The 21,981-nt window shown below is 50.5% G+C and overlaps 1 protein-coding gene across 6 annotated transcripts in view; it reads right to left on the bottom strand.

Annotated features, from left to right (window-relative positions):
* The window catches only part of LOC146863859 (uncharacterized), a 617,506-nt gene that overhangs the window by 323,400 nt on the left and 272,125 nt on the right, over positions 1 to 21,981 (bottom strand). For 5 of the 6 annotated variants that reach the window (XM_085628521.1, XM_085628550.1, XM_085628559.1 and 2 more), the window contains one exon: positions 4,428 to 4,620. In XM_085628521.1, coding sequence (XP_085484647.1) covers positions 4,428 to 4,620 — 193 coding nt within the window. Of the gene's footprint in view, positions 1 to 4,427; positions 4,621 to 21,981 lie in introns of those variants that run through there. The other variant, XM_085628567.1, reaches the window with a different exon arrangement.

Genomic DNA, 21,981 nt, shown 5'->3' with positions numbered 1-21,981 from the left:
CTCTGCAGGGGCGGGAGGACAGCCCATTTCCTCTGGCCACCAGAGATCAGTAACGGGTGGCGGATTTTTACCAAAAACAAAACCTCTGTTTTGTCCGCATTCAGCTTGAGTTTGTAGTTATTCATCCATTGAGCTATATCCTTTAGGCAGCACTTAAAATTCTCAAAAGAGTCACACGACTGGTCTTTAAAAGGAAATACCAACTGGGTATCATCGGCGTAGGAAATCGCCTTCACCCACAAAGTTGGCAATCAGTGCGAACAGGGGGGCCAGATAAATGTTAAAAAGTAGAGGGCTCAAGGCCGACCCTTGCGGGACCCCACACCATAAGTGCTTGTGAGTGGACTGATGCAGTTGAAGCGCCACTCTCTGCGTGCGCTTATGGAGGAACCATTTGAGCCACTCCAGGACAGTACCCTGTATCCCAATGTCCGAGAGGCGCTGGACCAATATGAGATGGTCCACCGTATCAAAAGCGGCTGAAAGATCCAGGAGCACCAGCATAGCTGATGCCCCTGAATCCAGTGCCATCCTGACTGAATCTGCCCCCTCTATCAGTACTGAAACCAGCACTGAAGCCAGATTGGGTGTCGTGCAGGATATCATGACTCTCAATAAAATTAGATAGTTGTCTCTGCACCATATTTTCAAGCATCTTAGCTGGTACAGGCAGCAAATAAATCGGTCTATAATTATTCAATTCACCTGCATCCACATTGGGTTTCTTCTTTAGGGGGAGGAGAGTGGCGTGCTTCCATAAATCAGGAAAGATGCCGGTAGTAAGTGAGGTGTTCCAAATTTCAGACAACACCAGGATAGAAGAGTTAGCCAGTTCTTTCCACAGTTTCGGAGGACAGGGGTCCTCCGGTGAGCCAGACTTTCAACCCTGGAGCGCCGCCAGTGCCTCCTTCTGTGAGATCTGAGTGAATTCTGAGAAGGAGGGCCTGGGTAATTTCCTTTCAGTTAAGTCTGATTGGACCGTTTCAAGTATAGCCGAAAAGGAATTATGGACCTTACGGATTTTGGTGTAAAAAAAATCTGATATTTTCTCACATAATTCTACCGAAGATTGTGCGTCAGTCAGCAGCTCACGAGGTTTAAGGAACGCATTTATCACCTTAAAGACAGCCTTGCCAGGTTTATTGGCGTTCTCAATACATTTAGCTATATGATCTCTCCTCGCTTCCTTCATTGATTTATGCATTTCTTTAAGCGATTTTTTATATATTGTTTTAGCTGCGCAATCATAATCCACTCTCCTCTGTCTCTCAAGACGCTTACATCTGCTTTTCATAGCCCTTAGCTGCTCTGAAAACCAGGAGGCAGAAGGTGATTTCCTAAAGGATTTCATAATTTTTGCTGGAGCAGTGGATTCTACTGCAGCCGTAATCCAATTATGAAGGGACACGGAGTCTGCATTAGGGTTCTTAGAAACTACTTACTGAAATGCACTATTTATCCCAGCAGGCAACACAAGTTTACTCACCTGGAACCTAATTAAGGAGAACTTTATGCAGGGAAATATGCCTTTTCAGCACATTGCGAACATCGTGGCAGCTTGTGATCAAGGAGCCATGCTCCGAAACTCGTCAGGCCAGATGAAACATCCACGAATAAAAAGCTGGCTGATCTTAACTAATCTGCTGTGGAGTGCATTTTCAAAATGAGGGCATTTTGGTTGAATATATATATATATATATATATATATATATATATATATATATATATATAGATAGATAGATATATATATATATATATATATATATATATAGATAGATATATATATACACACACACACACACACACATACATATAAATATATGTGTAAAACTTCTACACACATATTCACTGAAAAAAACATTAGGAACGTTGAAGGATTTTAACTTACATAAAAAACACCTTAGATATTCATTGAAAAAGCACTACCAATGCAGAGCAAAAAACCTTGAAAGTTGTCAATTATACGTAACTGACATAAGTATAATTTGCACCGCCGTAGATTTCAAACTTCATCAGAGTAGTAATATGGGCAATTAACACATTAGATCATACAGTGCCAGTTACACGTCAGTTACTTATAATCTCTGAATGTTTTTTAAACATTTGTTTTATTATTGGAAGACATTTTAACGTAAGAGTTTGCATACAGCAGATCAGACAAGCCACGGTGAAGAAATTAGGAATTTTCCAAGGGCCAGGCCATAGTGACAGGTGCGGGGCCCTCAAGGAGGTGCCGACTACTAAGGAAGATCAAGGGCCTTCAAAGATGTGCAGACCACTAATGCTGATGAGGGGCCTACAAGAAGCTGTGTGCCCCTAAGGAAGAAGGCCAGGGGACACTCCATGCCACCACCTGTAAATTTAGGTGAGCTTAGAGGAAGTGCAAATGCACTGCGAGGCATGCTGTAATCCCTCTGTGGGCTAAGGCCACATCTATCACTTTCCATTTGTTGCTTTGTGTGTTTTTTAAAATTGGTGTCTTTTGATTGGTGAAACGCTGTTCTTTGTCTCCCCTTTAGGAAGGTTTTCACTTTCGTGCAGACTTCACCTATTACATGTGTCCTTACTGTCAGGTTGATTTATCCTTTGTACGGCTCACTGGAGCACTCTTTTTGTGTGCATTTAATGGTCCCGCGCTGTTTGTCGCTTGCCCGCTGCTGCCCTCATTTCCTTTATGGATATCTATGATCTTCAAGCGCGAGCACTACACGTCCGTGTTGCCTTTGCTCCCACACTCTTCCTCGTCCCTCCTCCTCTCCCTTTGTGGTGCGCCTTGCTTTTGTTCTGCATGCTCATGCTGCCATTGATTAAGAGCGGGAATCCTTAAATGGGGGTCCGGCAGAGTCATGCCTGCCTCCCAGAGTTGTTGCACCACAGCACGCCGCTCTTTATTGTTTAAACATGGCAGCCGTGCCTTGCTTTGGGTCTGCATGGCATGCCACACACACAGTGGATACAGAAAGGCTCCCTCTACTATTGGTCTTGTTTTATTTTTAGTTGATCATCACTCCTCACCCACTACCTGTTACTTCCTCCACCAACGCCACCCACACGCACCTCTGTTGCACCCCATGGTCTGTTTTGCCTCTGTGATCTGTTACGCACTTTAGGAGAGCATGGCCACAATAGCCAACGGCCACTCAACCTGCTAAAAATTGGTTTAGCGCTAACTGGAATTTTGTTTTTATTTACAAACCCATATTGGATCGGCAAATTAAAAACAAATGGTGAAAGAGTCCTTTTCTAGGCACGCGCTTGCACAGTGATGCATGTTTTTTTACATATGTTATCAAGCATGCTAGTGCACACGAAAATAACTTGATCGTCAGTAGCGACTGTTATTATGCTTTTTTCTCTTTTGGCTGATGCTGCACAGCCTCTCCAAAAAGCATTGGCGAACCCAATAGATACCAAAGGCGAGACCTAGTGGTATTGCCCATGATTGTTAACGCAGTGAGAAGTCTATAGGCATCTTCATAATGACCCTACCCCCTACACCTCAATAATGTAACTAGGCAACAAAACTCAACATTACCTAGCATAGCAGAAAATAAAACATGCCTGTACTGAAGGGTTGCACCTTCGTGCTCATGTTTTACTATTTAACAGCCATTCCTCAGCATGCAGTGAAAATTGTTCCTAAGTGAGGACCTGAGCATAATTCTGCAAAACATACCATAACACAACAGACGGAATATGTTCTGGCTATTCATACAACATTTCTGTTATATTTACCATCCTGCGATATATTGATATATTTTAGGCAGTGGCGGCTCCTCCGCTATGGCGGAGGACCATCTCCCCACCCAGCGGCCTCAAAATTTTAAAAATAAAACGATAATGAAATGTTTTATGATTGTTTAATTTCTCCTTTCCTGCCGCGTCTTGTTGGTGGGGAAATTGCGGGCAGCAGTCATAGGAGGAGTGGTGACACTGCACATAACGGTTTGGCCAGTTGTCACAGGAATGCCTAACTGTCATGTGCACTGACATCTCCCCAACCCGAGGTGCATTGCCGGGTGGAAAGGATATGAGGTATAGGCTCGCAGTCCCCTTTGAAGTGGAAAACCAGCCTGCTCAGGCCGATCCCAGCGCTTGTCTCATGAATGATTGGCCAAAGGGGAGTCTGGGATCCTCAGCAGAAAAGAGAAGAGCGCCGATTTGCAAGGAGAAGGTAAGCTCTTTTGATTCTTTATTTTTTATGTCTGCCCCCCCCCCCACCTTACACCCCCTGCCCTGACACTCTATGGTGGGAGCAGCCGCTACTGATTTTAGGGCATGCATCACTCAGCCAAGGAGCTAAACACAAAGCCTCAAATTTTGGCCTATGCTTATATAGTCTCATATATGCATTGTTGTAATTCTGATATCATGCTCTTGAAATATATGTTACAATATGGCAGGCCATTTAGATTCCTTTGTAGTACCTGCCAATCTTCTTCATTAAAAGCTTGAGGTTCCTCTCATTTTCTGGTGCTGAATCCACCCGGGGGTCCACCCCATTCAGTATGTAGGTACGTCCAGAGGAGGCACTGCAATAACCTGTAGTGCAGTTCGATGAAAAGAGTGCAGAGCGCAGTTTCTCTAAGTCGTTCAGCATCCCCACCATTGCATCTCTGTCTGGAACGAGACGGAAGATGGAAAGGGATAGTACAAATCAACGTATTTTCATATGGCCGCAGGTTCAAATTGCGAGAAGTATATACACAGGGTGGGTCTACAACCTACTATGTTTGCAATGTCTTTACTCCACATCACTCACCCAGAAAACATCCCTGTAGCTAAGGCCCTCATTCTGATTATCACTGGTTAGGATGCAAATGTTGTTTGTACCCACGCTTGGCATGCTGAGTAGAGTAGAGGGTTAATTTGTAATATCATTTTTCCCATGCACATTTTGCCAAATAATACATTGAGAAAACTGAATGAGACTTTTTTTTAAAACAGTTTAGAACACAAGTAAATATGTGAAATTTCGGTATGGAAACTCTGAATACATGTGGTATCCCTCGATCCTGCGGTAAAAACATCTTGGGGGAAAACAGTAATTTATATTCTCACAACATTATTCCTGTAGCAAATCGATGGCAGGAGTAATGCTCCCAATGTTGTACTGGCAGGGGTAATGCTCCCAATGTGATACTAAAATGACTGCAATCTAGAGGTGTTGTATTACGACTGTATTATTATTGTTATTTATTTAGTTATTGTGAGAATTTGTGTTTTTGGTTGAGGGGGAATGAAACCCTATTCAAGCAGCAGCCACAATCTTTATGAGGGTGAATCACAGAAACTCACTAAATTAGCCTGTGCTTAACCTGTGGTAGCTTTGCACTGAAGCATTTCAGGCTTAACTTAGAGGCGATGTGTAAAATATTTATGTAGCTCACTAACAGTAATAAAGTGAAAACACAACACAAGAAAAATCCCACATCAATTTACAAAAACAGAGTAAAATGTAATAAATTATTTGACACCAAAACAACAAAAATCCAATCAGTAGAACCGGAGACATAGCAATTTCAAAGATTTAGGTAAGTATAGTGCCTAAAATCGAAAAGTGCCAGTCGCCGTTACCTAGACGTGCAGGTTAAAATCAAAACTTGAGGCCCACCACTATGGAGTGGGGTCAGAATAAGGGACCAGGTTAGCCAGCTGAAAAAGTTACCCTATAAAGTGCAACGCAAAGAGTTCTGTTTGTGGTGAAAGAGGCCATGAGGAGAGGGGTGTGCATCGCAGGTGGTTTTTGCTGTAGAGCGATGAGCAGGCCCAGTGTTACAATGGTCATCGCTGTAGGGTGAAGATCCTGTCAGGCGTCATGTACGGTAGTTGCTGGAGATTCACATTGGGCAGAATTGGATGTCAATGCTGTAGCACAAAGTGCAGAACTCAATCAATCAATCAATCAAGCGTTTGTTAAGTGCGACTACTCACCCGTAAGGGTCTCAAGGCGCTAGGGGTAGGGGGATGCAGGTTCCAGTCCATCACGGAAGGGGTCTGTCGAAGAGCCAGGTTTCGAGGTTTCTAGCGAAGATGGGAAGCGATGTGGTCTGTCTGAGGTGGAGCAGAAGGGCGTATCCGGCTTTGGCTGCGAGGAAGGATAAGGAGCAGCCTCCTGATCCGTTTTTTCTGGTTTGGGGGACGACGGCGTAGGAGAGCTGGGCTGATCGTAGGGTCCTTTGGGGTGGATGGAATTGGAGTCAGCAATTCAGGTGTGCTGGTCCGGTGTTGTGAAGGGCCTTGTGTGCGTGGGTGAGCATCTTGAAGGTGACTTTATCCTCGATGGTGAGCCAGTGGAGTGTGCGCAGGTGCTGGGAGATGTGGCAGTGTCTTGGCAGGTTGAGGACCAGTCTTGCGGCGGCGTTCTGGATGTTCTGTAGCTTGCGGCTGAGGTTTTTGTTTATTCCGGAATAGAGTGCGTTGCCGTAGTCGAGTCTGCTGGTGACCAGGGCGTGAGTGACGGTCTTTCTGTGTTTGAAGGGGATCCATTTGAAGGTCTTTTTTTGATAATCAAATTGATTGAATTTTCCAAACCACAAATTCATATTGGCATCAAAATCGAGCATAATATCATACTGTACATTCACATGCAGAGCGACAAGTATCGGCGAATCAATTTGCAGGGTAAAATCAGACACAGGGTTAACCTAAAGGTCAGACGACACATTCCCATTCCTCAAGATAGCAGGCTGAACGATTTGCCCCATACCCTTGGGAAAATTTTGGGGCAGCCCCGGGCTTCACAGAGGTGCTCCTCCTCACCAAAGGTGGTCCCACACCAGTCCACTCCCTGTCTCCACCTCCGCACAGTGGGGGGCTCGGTCCAGGACCACAGCGCCGCTATATCTCGCTTCGCCACTGCCACCGCTGTCCCGAGGAAACGCTTGTTGGCCCAAGAGCCGTCCAGGCCATCGAACACGCCTAGAATCAGGCGCAAAGGGTCGTAGGGAATGGTCCACCCCAGGGTCTGTGAGAGCTCTAATTTCACACCCGCCCAGAATGGAGCAAGGGCAGGGCACTGCCACACCATATGGTAGAAATCCACGGGGGCATGGTTGCAACGCGCACAGGTCGGGGAAGGGCGCAGTTGGGCTTTGTATAGGGGCTCTGGGGTGAGATAAGTCCTGTGTAAATAGTAAAGTTGGACTAAACGCAGGTTGGATGAGGTTGTCAGGGTCTTAGGGGCCATGAGGGCATCCCTCCAATCCGCCTCCTCCAGGGGGCCCAGCCAACCCTCCCAACGGGCTCGCAGCACGTCTAAGGTTGCGGGGTATTGTTCACGAGGGAGTGGTAAATCCGAGAGACCCCGCCCCTACCCAGATTCCCCATCATCACCCGGGCCTCAAGGGGACTAAACTCGGGAAGGGAGGTGGGAGAGGATAGGTGCACCCCCAGGGCATGCCTAAGTTGCAGATATTTATAAAACTGGGAGGGGTGGAGAGAGTAGCGCTGCTGCAGGTCTGCAAAAGTTCTGATATGGTCCCCTACCCAAACATCCCCAAGAAGCGAGATCCCTATGTGATCCCACCAATGGAAGTCCCAGAGGGATGAGGTCTCCTGCAGCCATGTGCCATACCACAGGGGGGTCTGCCTGGTAAGTTTCCGATCCCACCTCATGTGGCGCAAGGCAGTGCGCCACGCTAGGAGGACCGACCGAGTGACAGGGGGCAGGTCTCGCGGCACAGGGGTTCCATACAAGTAAGCCTGAAGCCACGGGAAGTCCATCGCCTGAAGTTCCACCTGGTACTCCGGGTCAGACCAGCCCAGAATGGAGCAAGGGCAGGGCACTGCCACACCATATGGTAGAAATCCACGGGGGCATGGTTGCAACGCGCACGCTAGGAGGACCGACTGAGTGACAGGGGGCAGGTCTCGCGGCACAGGGGTTCCATACAAGTAAGCCTGAAGCCACGGGAAGTCCATCGCCTGAAGTTCCACCTGGTACTCCGGGTCAGACCAGCCGCCCGTGAACCAGTTGTGGACCACGATAAGATTTGTGGCAAGGTAGTAGAGATGAAGGTTGATGACTTCCATACCTCTGTCGTAAGGAGGTATGCGGCAATGTGCCAGGGACATCCGCGTTCTCCCACCCCCCCCCATAAAAAACTGGTGAAAACACAGTCAAACTCACGAAACCAGGTCGCCGGGAGGTGAAAGGAAATATCCTGCAGAATATACAAGAACCGGGGGAGGACCATCATTTTGAAAAAAGCACTTCTGCCAAGGGGTTGAGAGGAAGAGATTGCCATTTCCTAAGGTCCGCCCTGGCCCTGGTGATTAGGGGTGTGATGTTCAAGGCCCACTCAAGCTATGGGAGCAGGGCAACCCAAATCCCCTGGTACTTGAAGGATTGCCTGCGCAAGGGGATGGTTGTCTGCCAGTCAAAACAGGCATGGGACGGTCGGAGGGGAACCAGGGTGGACTTTGCCGGGTTGAGTCGAAAGCCCGAGACCCGTTCGAAAGCGGAGAGAACCTCCAAACAGCGCGGGCCGGAGGTCCCGGGGTCTGCCAGAAAGAGGAGGATGTCATCAGCGTATAGGGCGATCTTATCAACCTGCCGTAGGTCCCACGTCCAGCCCCGGATGTTGGAATCTTGGCGAATAAGGGAGGCCAGGGGCTCCATCGCCAGCGCAAATAAGAGTGGCGAGAGCGGACAACCCTGGCGACTGCCCCTTTGGATAGGAAATGCTTCCGACAGTACACCATTGACCAGGACCCTCGCTTTAGGGCAGGAGTATAGAACGTGAGTGAGGCGCCGGAAAGGCAAGCCAAACCCCATCTCCTCCAGCACCTCATCTAAATAGGCCCAATCCACCGTATCAAAGGCTTTCTCAAAATCGATTAAAAGCAGAGCCAAATACGGAGTGAGACGGTGGCGGTGTGCAAGTGTGAGGTGGAGGCAGCGTATACAGTGCCACGTACCCCGGGCAGGCATGAAGCCGCATTGATCCAAGTGGACCAAAGCACGTAAGAGGGGGCGGAGGAATTGGGCTAAAACAGTAGCGAAGAATTTCACCTCGGTGTTAATGAGGAAAATAGGGCGATAGTCCGCGCAGTTAATGGAGGGGGCTGTGTCTACGGAAGCACCACAATAGTGGCAACGTCTGTTTCGGGGGGAAAGGACTCTTTATCTACCACGTGGCGAAACAATTCCACCAAGTTCGGGACCAGCAACTCGCGATAAGTCGCATAGAATTCTTGCGGGTAACCGTCCGGTCCCGGCGTCTTACCGGAGTGTAGGTGAGAGATGGCCTCGTGAACGTCGTCAGCAGTAATGGGGAGATCCAGAGTCTCTGAGATCGTTTGGGGAAGATGTTGCAGGTGGATCCCTGTCTCCGCCAACAATGCAGTTAGTGATTGGCATAGTACTCTGCAAAGGCTTGGGCGATAGCCCATGAGGTGCAATGGTGGGTGCCATTCCCGTCGCGGACCTCGGGAATGATGCAAGCGGCCTTGGGATAGGAAATGAGGTTACGGAGCAATTTGCCGTTTTCATCTCCCCAGCCATATATCCGAGCCACCGAAGAGCGCCACAGCATTTTTGCGGCCTCCAGGGAGACTTGGCAGATTTCTTCCCGAAGCAGTGCGAGCTGCCGGGTGGAATCATTACCCCCAGCAGACCCCTGAGTCAACTCCAGCTGGGCAGCTTGAGCCTCCAACTCTGCAAGGTGGGCGACCTGGCCACCCCCATATGGTGGCCTTACCGGCCTCCCACAGAGTACCCGGCGAAGAGACCGACCCTGTGTTGAGCACGTAGTTCTTCAGTTCTCGGCCAAGTGATTCAACTAAATCCTCGTCCTGCAAAAACCAGGCATTCATTCTCAAAGTCGTACGAACACCAGCGGGGGCGTTCCCAAGCCGGAGGGAGACAGGGGAGTGATCCGAGATGTCCCTAGGCAGGATAGTGGCATCCGGATACCAATAAGCAATCAAGGGCAGGCATCAGAAACAGGTCAATACTAGAGTGTTGTCGCCGGGAATGCCACACCCTCCACACGTCGCAGAGACCCAGGGCAGAGGACCAATCAGAAAGGCGCTTAGCAGAGGCAAGACGGGGTGCAGAGCGAACACCTGTCGCGTCATGGGAGGGGTGCATAACGGCATTAAAGTCTCCTCCGATGACCGTCAGGCCCTGGGGAAGGGTGGAGAACAGGAGCGTGAGTCGCCGGAGCGCATCGGGAATGGTGGCGGGAGAATGTTGAGATCTTGCCAACCAGGACCACATAGCAACCTTGCTCATCATTCTCAACCCGGGACAAACTAAAGGGGAGACCCTTACGGAGCAGTATGGCCACCCCCTGGGAGCCCCGAGTAAAGCCTGAGTGCCAGACCCTGTCGAACCCATAGCGGGCAAGAAAAGCGCACTGGGTGCCTAAGAGGTGCGTTTCCTGTAAAAAGAGGATGTCGGGAGCGTGGCGTTGGGCGCTGCGGAGAACTGCAGTTTACTTGATACAAGCGTGGCGTTGGGCGCTGCGGAGAACTGCAGTTTACTTGATACAGTCTAGTAGGCCGTTAACATTCCAATATATAATGTGGTGGGGTCTATGTAGAGTGGACATCATATGGGCGGCTATTGTGTGTGGAGCGCTAACACAGCTATACCTGGGTCCCAGGGGAGGCCTTCCCCGGCCGGAGCATTGGGATACAGTGCGCGTGATATGCGAATTGCTGTGTCGTAAGCTGTGGCGCGTGTACAGTGATGGATGCCGATTAAAACAAAAAACAGCGGCCCATAGGCAGCCAAAAACAATAAACCATAAGGAGACAACGGTCTGCCCACCCTCCCTCTCCCCCCAACACCACCCACCCTACACTTCAGAACGTGAAGCATCTGTCGCCCTGAAAAGAAACAACAAGAAATCAGCAACGCAACTGAATCGGGAAGCTGATCTAAAACGGTTAGCAAAACATGAGCCTGGCAGTGATGGACCCCTCCATGTAGACGGATAAAGAATCGTTAGCAGCTGGGAAAAGAAAGAACAAGTAAACAAGACGACCAAGACCTACAATGAAGTCAGAGTGTTCAGGTAATACGAGTGGTCGAACTTGGTCTGGTGGTGGCGGACCCCTACATGTGTATGGACCTGTAAAGGGGAATGCCACCGCAGGGGCCGCTAATAGAGCAGCGTACGAACGTCTTGCAACAGCCACTTGAGGTCAGTTCCCACCGTCGTCCCCAGTACCTCGGAGCACAGGACTTCGCGACAAGTCTGAGTCAGAAGTGGCCTGGCGCATAGCCCCAGAAGGGCCCGGGGCGCGGTCCAGGTCGATCCGGGAGCCAGTGGAGTTGGGAGACCCAGATCTTCTGGGCGATGCATGAGGAGGAGACAGTTGAGGCGCATCCTTCGGGGAACGGGAGGCCGATCCCCGGTGAGCACCCTTTCTGTGGGACCTGTTGCTGCGCCCGCGGGGCATAGGTATAGGCAGGTGGGGTTGCGTGAGCACCCTCCGAGCGGGGGGAGGAGGCCAAGGCGGTCCGGAGAGGGTGTTCCTCCGTGAGCCATGTCCCAGCCGCCTGGGTACTGTCAAAGAAAAACGCCTTGTCCTGAAAGATGACTCAAAGTCAGGCCGGAAAGAGGAGGCTATAGCAAAGGCCCAGACTACGGAGTTTCTGCTTAACTTCGTCATAAGTGCGACGCTGGGTCTGCACCTCCCTGGTGTAGTCTGGGAAGATCAGGATCTTGCTGTTCTGGAAGGTCAGAGGGCCCTTCGTCCGGGCCTCTCTAAGGATAACGTCCCTGTCCCGGAAGTTGAGGATCCGCAGGATGATGGGCCGGGTGGGAGCTCCTGATGGAGGCCAGGGAGCCAGGGAGCAGTGGGCACGCTCAATAGCAAACCATGGGGAAAGGGATTCTTTAGGCATCCATGTGCGCACCCAAGTCTCCACAAACGTGTCCGCGTGGCCCAGCTCCACTCCTTCGGAAAACCCAATAAGGTGCAGGTTGTTCCTTCGTGCCCTGTTTTCGGCATCCTCGGCCCGACGGTGAAGCTCTGAGGTCTGAGTCTGGAGACGGGCCACCTGGGTCTTGAGCTGGCCTATATCATCCTCAACCGTGGAGAGACGCGACTCCGCCTCTGAGATCCGCGCCATGGCGTTTCGCAGGTCCTGTCGAATAAGGGCCATGTCAACCCGTACCCTACCAATCTTGTTCTCTACCGATGCCTGCGACGCACCAATGGCCTGGAGGATAGTGGATAGATCCCACCGAAGAGGGAGCCGGAGTGGTGGGTCCTCCCTCCCACCCCCCGGGTCCCGGTCGCCCGTGGTGAATTTGTCCATCGTCGTTTGGGTGTGGGAGGCAGGGGTCTGTAGGGCGCGTGTCCTGCCCATCACCACCAAAGGTGGGGGCCAGCGGTCACACGGATGCGGGGTGCAGGCAATCACCCCCCGGGAGGAGGGGCGTCCCCGGCACCCAGACCGTCAATACTCAGGCCGAGGCGCCTAGGCCAGCCCCCTCAAGTTACCGTCCACTTCTGGGGAGAGCCCGCAGATAGCCAAGATAAGCGCCTCAAGTCAGAGGAGCACCAAGCGGCGACAACCAAATAGGCCCGGGGAGGTAAGTCTCCTGGTCGTAGCACGGTGGGTGAGAGCCAGTCGGTCGGCTCCAGGCAGCGGCGACAGCAAAGAGGGTCCACTAGGGTGCAGGAGGGCCTAGGCGAGTGGCAGAGGCGGCGGGCAGGGGCCCGACAGCGCTCTCCTATCCCCCAATGGCAGCCGGAGAGGAGGCGGGTTTCTCCCCGCCCGCAGGGGCGAATCCGGGGATGAGCAACCCCACAATGACCAGCTATCCCCGGCGACCCCGCCAGGGAGTATGTATAGCCACTGCCCCCACACCGCCACCCGACAATGGTAGCCGAAGTCAGGTAGGGCCAATCAAGTGTCCAGAAGGGGTCCGACAACGTCCACGGGGGGCTTGGGATGGTGGTCCACTAAGCAAGGAGGAAGGGGGTTGCTCAACAGCTATAGCTCACCCGGTGCCACCCCCTTCAACCCTCCGCACTCACCAGAGTCCTGTCCTTAGGGGCCAATGGGGTCCACCCCCTCCTCGAGGGCCAGCGATCCACGGGGGGCCAGGACCAGGTCAGGGGCACAGGCCAAGTCAACTCAGGAGGTGCACAGTGCCGATCAAGAGTCCCGAATGGACGGCAACTGCGGAGAGCGCCAGAGCCCGGATCCAGGGAGGCCAGCCAAGCCCCCCGCCCCGTCCCACGTAGGAGCCGGGAGTCCAGAGGCCCAGGCAAGGCCCAAAAGCACAGGGGGTAGGGAGGCCCCAACGCACCTCGCCGCTGCCTGACAGAGACAGCCGACCGCAGGCAAGGTGGGCAGGTAGGGCAGACCAGCAGGAGGTAGGAGAGAACCCCGCCACCGCGGAGAGCTCCCAACGGTGCGGGAGATATAACGGCCCTCGGCAGGCCCAGCACACGGAAGCCCACGGGAGATCAGAGGCACAGGGGGCAGGAAGGCCTCGGCACGCCCCGCCGCTGCCCGACAAATGCAGCCGACTCCGGGCGAGGCGGCCGGGAGGTGCGCAACCACTCTGAAGAGCCTTCAGCAGCAAGATGAACGGAATCATGGTGGGAGGCCAGGCCGGCCCCAGCGTACCTCGCCACTCACCGCCGCTGCCCAAGAATGGCAGCCGAAAGACACCACGCAGGGGCGGGCCGGCAGGCAGACCGGCAGCGACTCCAGTGAGACCGGCCCCACAGCTCACCAGCACTCACCCTCTCGAGGCAGATAGGCATCACAGCGTGGCCGCGCTCCGCTCTACAGGGACCCAGGGCATGACTCGGACCCAACAACAGCACCGGAAGACAGGTAGGCCCAGTTCCCCTTGAAATGGCAGGCAGGAGACCCGGGGGATGGTTCAACAAGGCCGAGCATGCAGAATCAGGAGTAGGCCACCGCAAGGGGATGCCATGTTGTAGAGCACGCCCCCGGTAAGGAAGGCAGCTCAATCAGGGCATCCAAGCGTATATCTGCTCAGGACCGGGAGCGGAAGGCAGCCACAGGGACAGGGGAGCCTCCGCTACCACTGTGAGGGGCCGATTGCTGATATCAATGGGTGGATGGAAGGCGGATGACGGAGGGGGTATGGAGCACTCTCAAAGTGCGACCGCCATCCTGACGCCTCAGGCCACCCCATTTGAAGGTCTTACGTAGGAGGCGGAGGGTGTGGAAGCAGGAGGATGAGACGGAGTTGATCTGGCGGTCCATTTTGAGCTCAGAGTCCAGCATGATTCCCAGGTTGCGTGCATAGTCCGTGAGGGTGGGTGGGCTTCCGAGGGCGGGGGGGCCACAAGGTGTCGTTCCAGGCATCGTGGTTTGGGCCCATGATGAGTACTGCTGTCCAGTTGTCAATCACTGGCTTCAGGGTGTCGGGGTGGTTGGTGGGGGTTCAGTGTATTGGTTGTCTTCGTGGAAGTTGTCGTAGATGCTCTAGATCTTGTGGTGAAAGAAGGTGCTGAGTTTGTCACAGAGTTCTTGTGAGGCAGGGATGTCAGTCGACTTGCTGGTGGGTTGGGCGAACTCCTTGATGATGTTGATGAGTTCTTTGCTGTTGTGTGCGTGTGTAGAGATTCTGTCTTCAATCGCTTTTTTCTTCATTTTTCTGATGAGTTGGTGGTGGGCGTTGGTCGCTGCTCTGAAGTTGTTGTGTGCTTCTGTGTATTTGGTGTTCCTCCAGTCCTTTTTCGAGGCGGCGGCAAGTGCGTCTGGACCCTTGAAGTTCGGTGGTAAACATCTGGCTTTCTTGGCGTGGGTGTTTTTCTTGAGGGAGCTATGGTGTTGGCACTGCCGGAGATCCATCTGTGCAGGGTTCGGGCTGCGGTGTTTGGGTCATCGTTTTCCGCGATGGTTGGGATGGAGTTGTTGAGTGAGTAGGTGAGTTGGGCATTGGTGATTCCAGTCCAGTTTCTTCGTGAGAGCAGGTGCTGGTGTCTGTGGATGGTGGGTGTTCTGAAGGTGAAGTGGACGCATCGGTGGTCAGTCCATGGGAGTTCGTGGTGTGACTGAAGGTAATGGAATTTCCTGTTGTGAAGAGGGGGTTGAGGGTGTGTCCTGCTGAGTGCCTGGGTTCAGTCACGATTTGGCGGAGTCCAATGTTGTGGAGGTTGTCCAGGTGGAATGTGGTGTTGGGGTCCAGTTGGTTGTCGAGGTGGAAGTTGAGATGTCCCAGCAGGGTGTAGTTGGTGGATGCAATGGCATGTGGGGAGATGATGTCCATGATGGAGTTGGCGAACGGTCCGCGGGGTCCAGCCGGTCGGTAAATGAGGGTTCCTCGGAGGGTGGTGGTAGGGCTGGTCAGTATCTTGAAGTTTAGGTGTTCCATCATGTCTGAGGGCTCATCGGGGAGTGTGCTCAGGCGGAGGGTGGAATTGTGGACGATGATGATTCCTCCTCCCATGCGGGTGTGGCGGTCCTTCCTGGAGATCTTGTATCCTTGGGAATGGTGATAGCGAAGTCCGGTCCTGAGGTGGTGTTGGTCCAGGTTTCGGTGAAGAACACTACGTCCGGGGTGGTGCTGTCAAGGAGATCCCAGATTTCTATGGCATGTTTGTGGAGGGATCGGAAGTTGAGGAACATGTATTGCAGGGTCTTCGGTTTGGGTGTGTTCTTACGGTCAGGTTGTGCTGGGTCTGTGTTCCTGGCGGTGCTGTAGGTATGTCGGCAGTGGTGACAGCTTCAGGGTCCGTGGGTGCTGGATTGTGATGCTAGCATGCAGTTGTTGTTGCGGCCTGGGTTGAGTGCGTGGAGTGCTGCTGGGTCATAGCGTTGGCGGGCGGAGGTCCAGGGTTCCTGGCGCTGGTCGCGGTCTGGTAGTGGGCGGGCGTAGACGGGCTTGCCTTTGGTACAGCCACCATTAAGTAGGGGTCGGGGAGGGCTGGACAGCTGGGAGGCGGGAGGGGAGCTGGATAGAGTCAGTCGTGCTGGGGGTGGAGGGGCAGAGCGGGCAGCAGCGGCAGGGAAAACGGGTGGAAAAAGGGAAAAGGAGGAATAAAGAGGAAAAAAGGACTAAAAGTGAAATAGGGCAGAAAAGTGTAGAGAAGTGCACAAAAGAGATTGAGCAGAGGGTAAAAAAAACGGGTGAAATGGAGAGGGAAAGCGGAGCAAGAGAAAGGAGACAGAGGTCCACTGGACCAACAGGAATGAGGCGCAGGTAAACCTGCGGGTGGAGGAGGGCCTCGAACACAAACACTCGAGAGTGCAGGGGCTCGGGGGAGGCCTCACTTAAAGGTGGAGCTGCAAGGGAGGGAGAGCAATTTCACTGACAATGAGTCAGTGGTCTTGCTTCAGAACTCACGTTGCTGGTCGTTTCTGGCGGCCACTGTAGTGCAAAGGGTTGGGTTCACCAGAACTTCATGTTGGCGGTTGGCATGCGCAGCAAGATCTTGACGTGAACAGGCCTCTTCACAGTCGCGAAAAGCCTAAATCTTCAGGATTTCTCCTTTTCTTCAATGAGGAACTCAACCAAAGCCACACCAAGGGTCCAGTACTTGGGAGCCACCTCTTGGGGATCAGGAACTCACTCCAGCAGAGGCCAGCAGTGCTCAGGCAGGTCCAGTACAGGTCCATGCAGGTTCAGTGCAGCAAGTGCAGCTGGGCAATTGCAGGGAGGCCTGTGGAGCTTGTTGTGTCCTGTAGCTCAAAACAGGAGGTCAGTCAGCTGATCCTTGGAGTCACTTCACCCTTGGATAAAGGGTGGAGGTCCACTCTTCCATGTGAGACAACAGGACAGGCCTCAAGCAGGTCTATTTGCAGTTCCAGGCAGTTCCAGACCAGCAGGTCAGCTGGGCAGGCCTTCTTCTGTAGTATCCACAGGTCCTAAGTGTACAGACGAATGGTCTGAGGGTCTACTGTTTATACCTGATGCTCACTTTGAAGTGGAAGAAGCTTCTCGAGTCTTCTCCCTACAGAGGTGTCTGGAATGTCCTGCCTCTCTGCCCTGGTCGCAGTCTGTCCGCAGGCAAAATAGGCTAGTGTGAAGTCCCTTGGGTGTGAGCTGAGCCAGAGTCTTTTAAGTGCAAATTGACAGGTGACAGCTACACCCCCTCATGAATACAGGGTGGCTCATCCTGCCAACACCCAGACCAACTACTGTGTGGCTGTCTATGAGGAATCCACAAAGTCTAACTGCCAAATATACCTAGACATGTGAGCCAGGCTACAGGCTGCAGGCACCAAATGGTTAGGACAAGGAAATGCCTAATTTCCAAAGTGCAGTTTTCAGAAATATGACATTAACATCCGACATTACCAGCAAGGAGGGTTTTAAATTACTATTCCTATTAGAAATGGGTTTCCGGTTGCCAGAGTTTGAACCCTGTTCAAGGAGGAACCACCACTCTAGTCAGGGTAAGCTAGATACACACTATTAGATAATCTGTGCTCACCCTCAGGTAGCTTGTAGCACAGCAGTCTATACTCATGGCAGAGTTCTTCACAGGTCCAGTAGTGTGCTGTCTTGCAGTTATGCCTTTGAAGTGGGGGTGACTTAAAAAAAGGAGGGTGTTTAAAGTGCACACAGGCCCTTTATTCCCAGCCCTGGCACCAAACTACTAGTAGGTAATCAGCCCTTTGAGCGGAAAACAGGAAATTCAGGTATGCCAGCTCCCCCCTCTCTCCCTGCTCAGGAGGAGCTATCAGAATGCAGATAAGTTCTCTGTCACACATACCCTTTCTGTGTTTGTGGCTGACTAGAGGGAATGCACAAAGTGTGGCTGTCACCCACCCAAGACATGTATTCTAGACAGGTTGCAGAGCAGTAATAGCAGATAAATGTTCACTTTCTAAAAGTGGCATTTCCAAAACAGTAATGTTAAATCCAACTTTACCATTAAAGAGGATTTATCATTACTATTCCAAAGATATAAAACATGATGCAGTTACTCCTTTCTCATCAGGAATTACAGCTTCAAAAAAAAGGAATTCCCAATGCTAACCTCTGAGAGAAAAAGGCCTCACAGTAGTGAAAAACAAATGTAGCAGTTTGTCACTGCCAGGACATGAAAAGCGTAAAAGTACACATCCTACCTTTCCCTTACACAGTACCCTGCCCTACGGGCTACCTAGGGTCTACCTTAGGGGTGAATTATGTGTAATAAAAGGGGAGGTTAAAGCTTGGCAAGTAGTTTTAAATGCCAAATCGAAGTGGCAGTAAACTACACACACAGGCTCTGCAATTGCTACTTAGAGGTGTTGAGTACGGTGGTGAGTTCCTGGCTGAGCCTTTGGTTTCCGAGGTTGAAGATGTGGAAAGGCATGAGCCTGTGGGAGCTCTTGAGTGGATGGATTTCATAGTGGAGATGGTGTCCTGGGAGGAGATGATGTTCCAGGTAGTCGGTGTGTGGTTCGTGTACGGTGGTGGCATATCTGTCAAGGAAACCCGTAGGTGTGGGTTGGGGTTCAAAGTTTCAGTCTATGGTTGCAATCTTGACGTGGAAGAAGTGGGCGAGGTTGTCGCACAGCTCCGGTGAGGGTGTGATGTTGTTTTCGCTGGCAGCCTGGTTGGAAAATTCTTTACAGATGTTCAAAAGTTCCTTGGTGTTGGGGCTGGTTTCAATGCATGCGGCAAGGGATTTCTTCTTTGTTGCCCTCAGCAAGCAGTGGTAGAGGTTGGGGGAGGGCTTGAACGCTGCCCTGTTGGAGGTGTCCTTGCTTGTGCGCCATCTCCTCTGCAACTGTTTGGCGTCTAGGTTCGCTGTTCTGAGTTCTTGGGTGTACCAGCTTGCCTTTTTGGAGGATTTTCTCTGGATGCTGTTCTTGATGGGTCTGCAGCCTCTGCAGTCCCTGTAAAAATACTAAGATTTGCAGCCCCTCTAAATATTCCCCCGGTGGGAAACAATCTGGGTTTATGTAATTTTCCAATCTTGACAAGTGAGCGAGTAGTGGAATTAGTAGGGATCACTAAATAAGCTGTCCCAGCAGAACCATGTCCCCCAAAAGTGTTGCATGAGATTGAAGGATGTATTGTCGCCACAACCTGTAGACTGGCAGCACTATGTAACTATTATAGAAGCTAGCCTCCGTGATTCCAATGACCACGGATGATATGGTAGTGGTACTGACGTTGCAACCGGATGATGCAACAGGGACACCCCGAACATCTGCACTAAGGCACGCATGCCAGCAGTGGTGGATAGATATAGTAGCCCCACACTCCCGGCCTGGTTTGACCGCACCTACACATAACTCAGCAACTGCACTGTAAGACTCCCCTCTCATTTTACTCCCACTACAATATCCATCATAGCAGGACTCTGGTGGTCCGTACTCCGCACGTGCGGGACAATCAGCGGGAACATATTTATGATAATCATAGGACAGGCACATTAGTTAGGTGGTAATATGTTTTTAATTTTTTATATCATGTTTTATTGCAGCTTTGTATAGTAACATTGGATGGCAACCTTTGTAGTGAAATCATGTCTATAGTTTAATTGCAATGTCGAGTACGGCGATTTGCCCCCCTCCACCTAGTGGGCACAATAATGCAAAGGGAGATGTACTACAACAGGTACTTTACTATGTTGTATTTCCAACTGTATGTTGTTTTGTGCACAAAATGAATAAAGAGTATTGAAAGAAAAAGAAGGATGTATTGTCGCCCTTCTCGCCACACTGCTGAATAACATCACTATGGCAGGAAGCTTTCCCCAAAAAATGGAGAGAGGCGTCGATTCTGCCATTACTAAAAAAAACTACTTCAAACCCGAATAAAGAGAAGAACTATCGGCCAATGTCTTGGCTCCCTATCTCAGCAAAAACTGTAGAGAGACATTCAAATATCTTGATCTCTGAATTTTTGGATCACAGTGGGATCCTGGATGAAGCCCAGTTTGGGTTTTGAAAAGCCTACAGTAGGGAATCAGCCCTGGTGTTAGCCACTGAGGAGATTTGAGATATAATGGACACAGGTGGGAAGGCTACAGTGGTCCTTTCGGCCTATATGCAGCCCTTGACACTGTTGGCCCTCCAGTCCTAAAACATCGGCTGGCGGATATTGGTTTTGGGGGGATAGCTCTTGTTCTCCTATGTTCCTTCCTTGATTTTAGGGAACAATCAGTTGCCCTAGGAGATTTTATCTCTAAATCTATCACCTTGTTGTTTATTGTGTGTCCCGCAAGGCTCATCATTAAGTCACACGTTATTTAATCTGTACGTGGCTCCATTAGCCAAACATACAAGAACATATGGTTTGTCAACCATATCATATGCTGACGATGCCCAAATAATGATATCTATTACTAACAGCATAGAGGAGGTGGTTGATTGATTTAATTACTTCATGAGAGCCATAGTAAACTGGATGAGCAGCCACTGTTTTAAGTTACATTCTGATAAGACTGAGGTGCTTTTCTTTGGAAATGACATCTCCTTTTAGGACAATGCTTGGCGACCCCAGAGACTGGGCCCTCTGCCAACTCTGGTTTTAAAAGTGAGTAATTTGGGAATCATGTGTGATTCCAAACTCTCTTTCATGGACCATACTAACCAGCTCCTGTTTGTTTGTATTAAAAATATTAAAGAAGAATCGGCCTTTTATAACCTATGATCCTAAGAAAATTGTCATCATTACTCAGGTTTTTTCGAGATCGGATTACTGCAGTGCCCTTTTTTGGGGCATGCAGCAATGGATGTTAAAAAAGCTGCCGAACGCAGCAGCTCGCCTCCTCAGAAATATTGAGGTTCTACTGTGTCTCAAAAGTCTTGGAGGCACTACGTTGGCTCCCTGTCAAGAAGAGGGTAGCATTTAAGGTGCTTTGTATAGCTCACAAAGCCTTTAATCCGACAGGCCCTGAATATATTAAGAGAAGACTTTTGTGGTACTTACCAAACAGGTATTTGCAATCTGCAGTCTCTAAAAAGAATCCACAAGGCCTCCTGGAGTAGTAGAGGTTTTTTCTGTACCACACCTCCAAGCTCTGGAAACTTATTCCGGTACAGTTGAGCCAATGTACCATGAAGATATTTAGGAAACAGCTGAAAACCTGGCTTTTTAGAGGACTTATCAGCAGATGCAAAGCGCTAAGACGTCTTCGGACATAAGTTGCAGTTTCCAAAATTAAATTCATTCATTCAGCTAAATTCATTCATTCAAACATAGTAAGATCTGCAGTCCCTGTAAGAACACAAAGCTCTGAAGTTGCCATAAGCATTGTCGATTTTGCAAACCCTGTAAGAATGCTAAGATATGTGGCCCCTGTAAGCATAGTAAGTTCTGCAGCCCCTATAAAGATATCAAGATCTACAGCCCCTGTGAGAATACTAAGATCTGTAGCCACTGTAAGAATACTACGATCTGCAGCCCCTGCAGCCTGTGTAAGAATTCTAAGACCTGCAGACCCTGTAACTATAGTAAGGTCTGCAACCCCTGTCAGAATACAAGGATCTACAGCCCCTGTAAGTGTGCTAAAATATGCAGCCCTTGTAACAGTAGTACGCTCTGCAGTCCTGTAATGACATTAAATTCTTCAACCCCTGTAAGAATATTAAGATCTGCAGCCCCTGTAGGAATATTAAGATCTACGGCACCTATAAAACTACTAAGATCTGCAACCCCTGTAAAAATAGTAAGATCTGAAACCCATGTAAGAATACTAATATGCAGCCCTTGTAAGAACAGTAAGCTCTGGAGCCCTGTAAAGATACTCCGATCTACAACCCCTGTAAGAATACTAGGATCTGAAGTCCCTGTATGAATATAGGGTCAGCAGCCCCTTTACAAATAATAAGATCTGAAGCCCCTGTAAGAATAGTAAGATCTGCAGCCCTTTAAGAATAGTAAGATCTGCAGCCCTTGTAAGAATACTAGGATCTGCAGCCCTTTTACAAATAAGATCTGCGCCCCCTGTATGAATACAAGGATCTGCATCCCCTGTAAGAATACTAGGATCAGCAGCCTCCGTAAGAATACTGGGATCTGAAGTCTCTGTACGAATACTAGGATCAGCAGCCCCTTTACAAATAGTAAGATCTGCAGT

Source organism: Triturus cristatus, chromosome 2_1 (assembly GCF_964204655.1).
Source record: "Triturus cristatus chromosome 2_1, aTriCri1.1, whole genome shotgun sequence".
Classification (NCBI taxonomy): Eukaryota; Metazoa; Chordata; class Amphibia; order Caudata; family Salamandridae; genus Triturus; species Triturus cristatus.
Note: the sequence above shows the minus strand (reverse complement) of the source record. Positions and strands in the feature narration are given on the sequence as shown.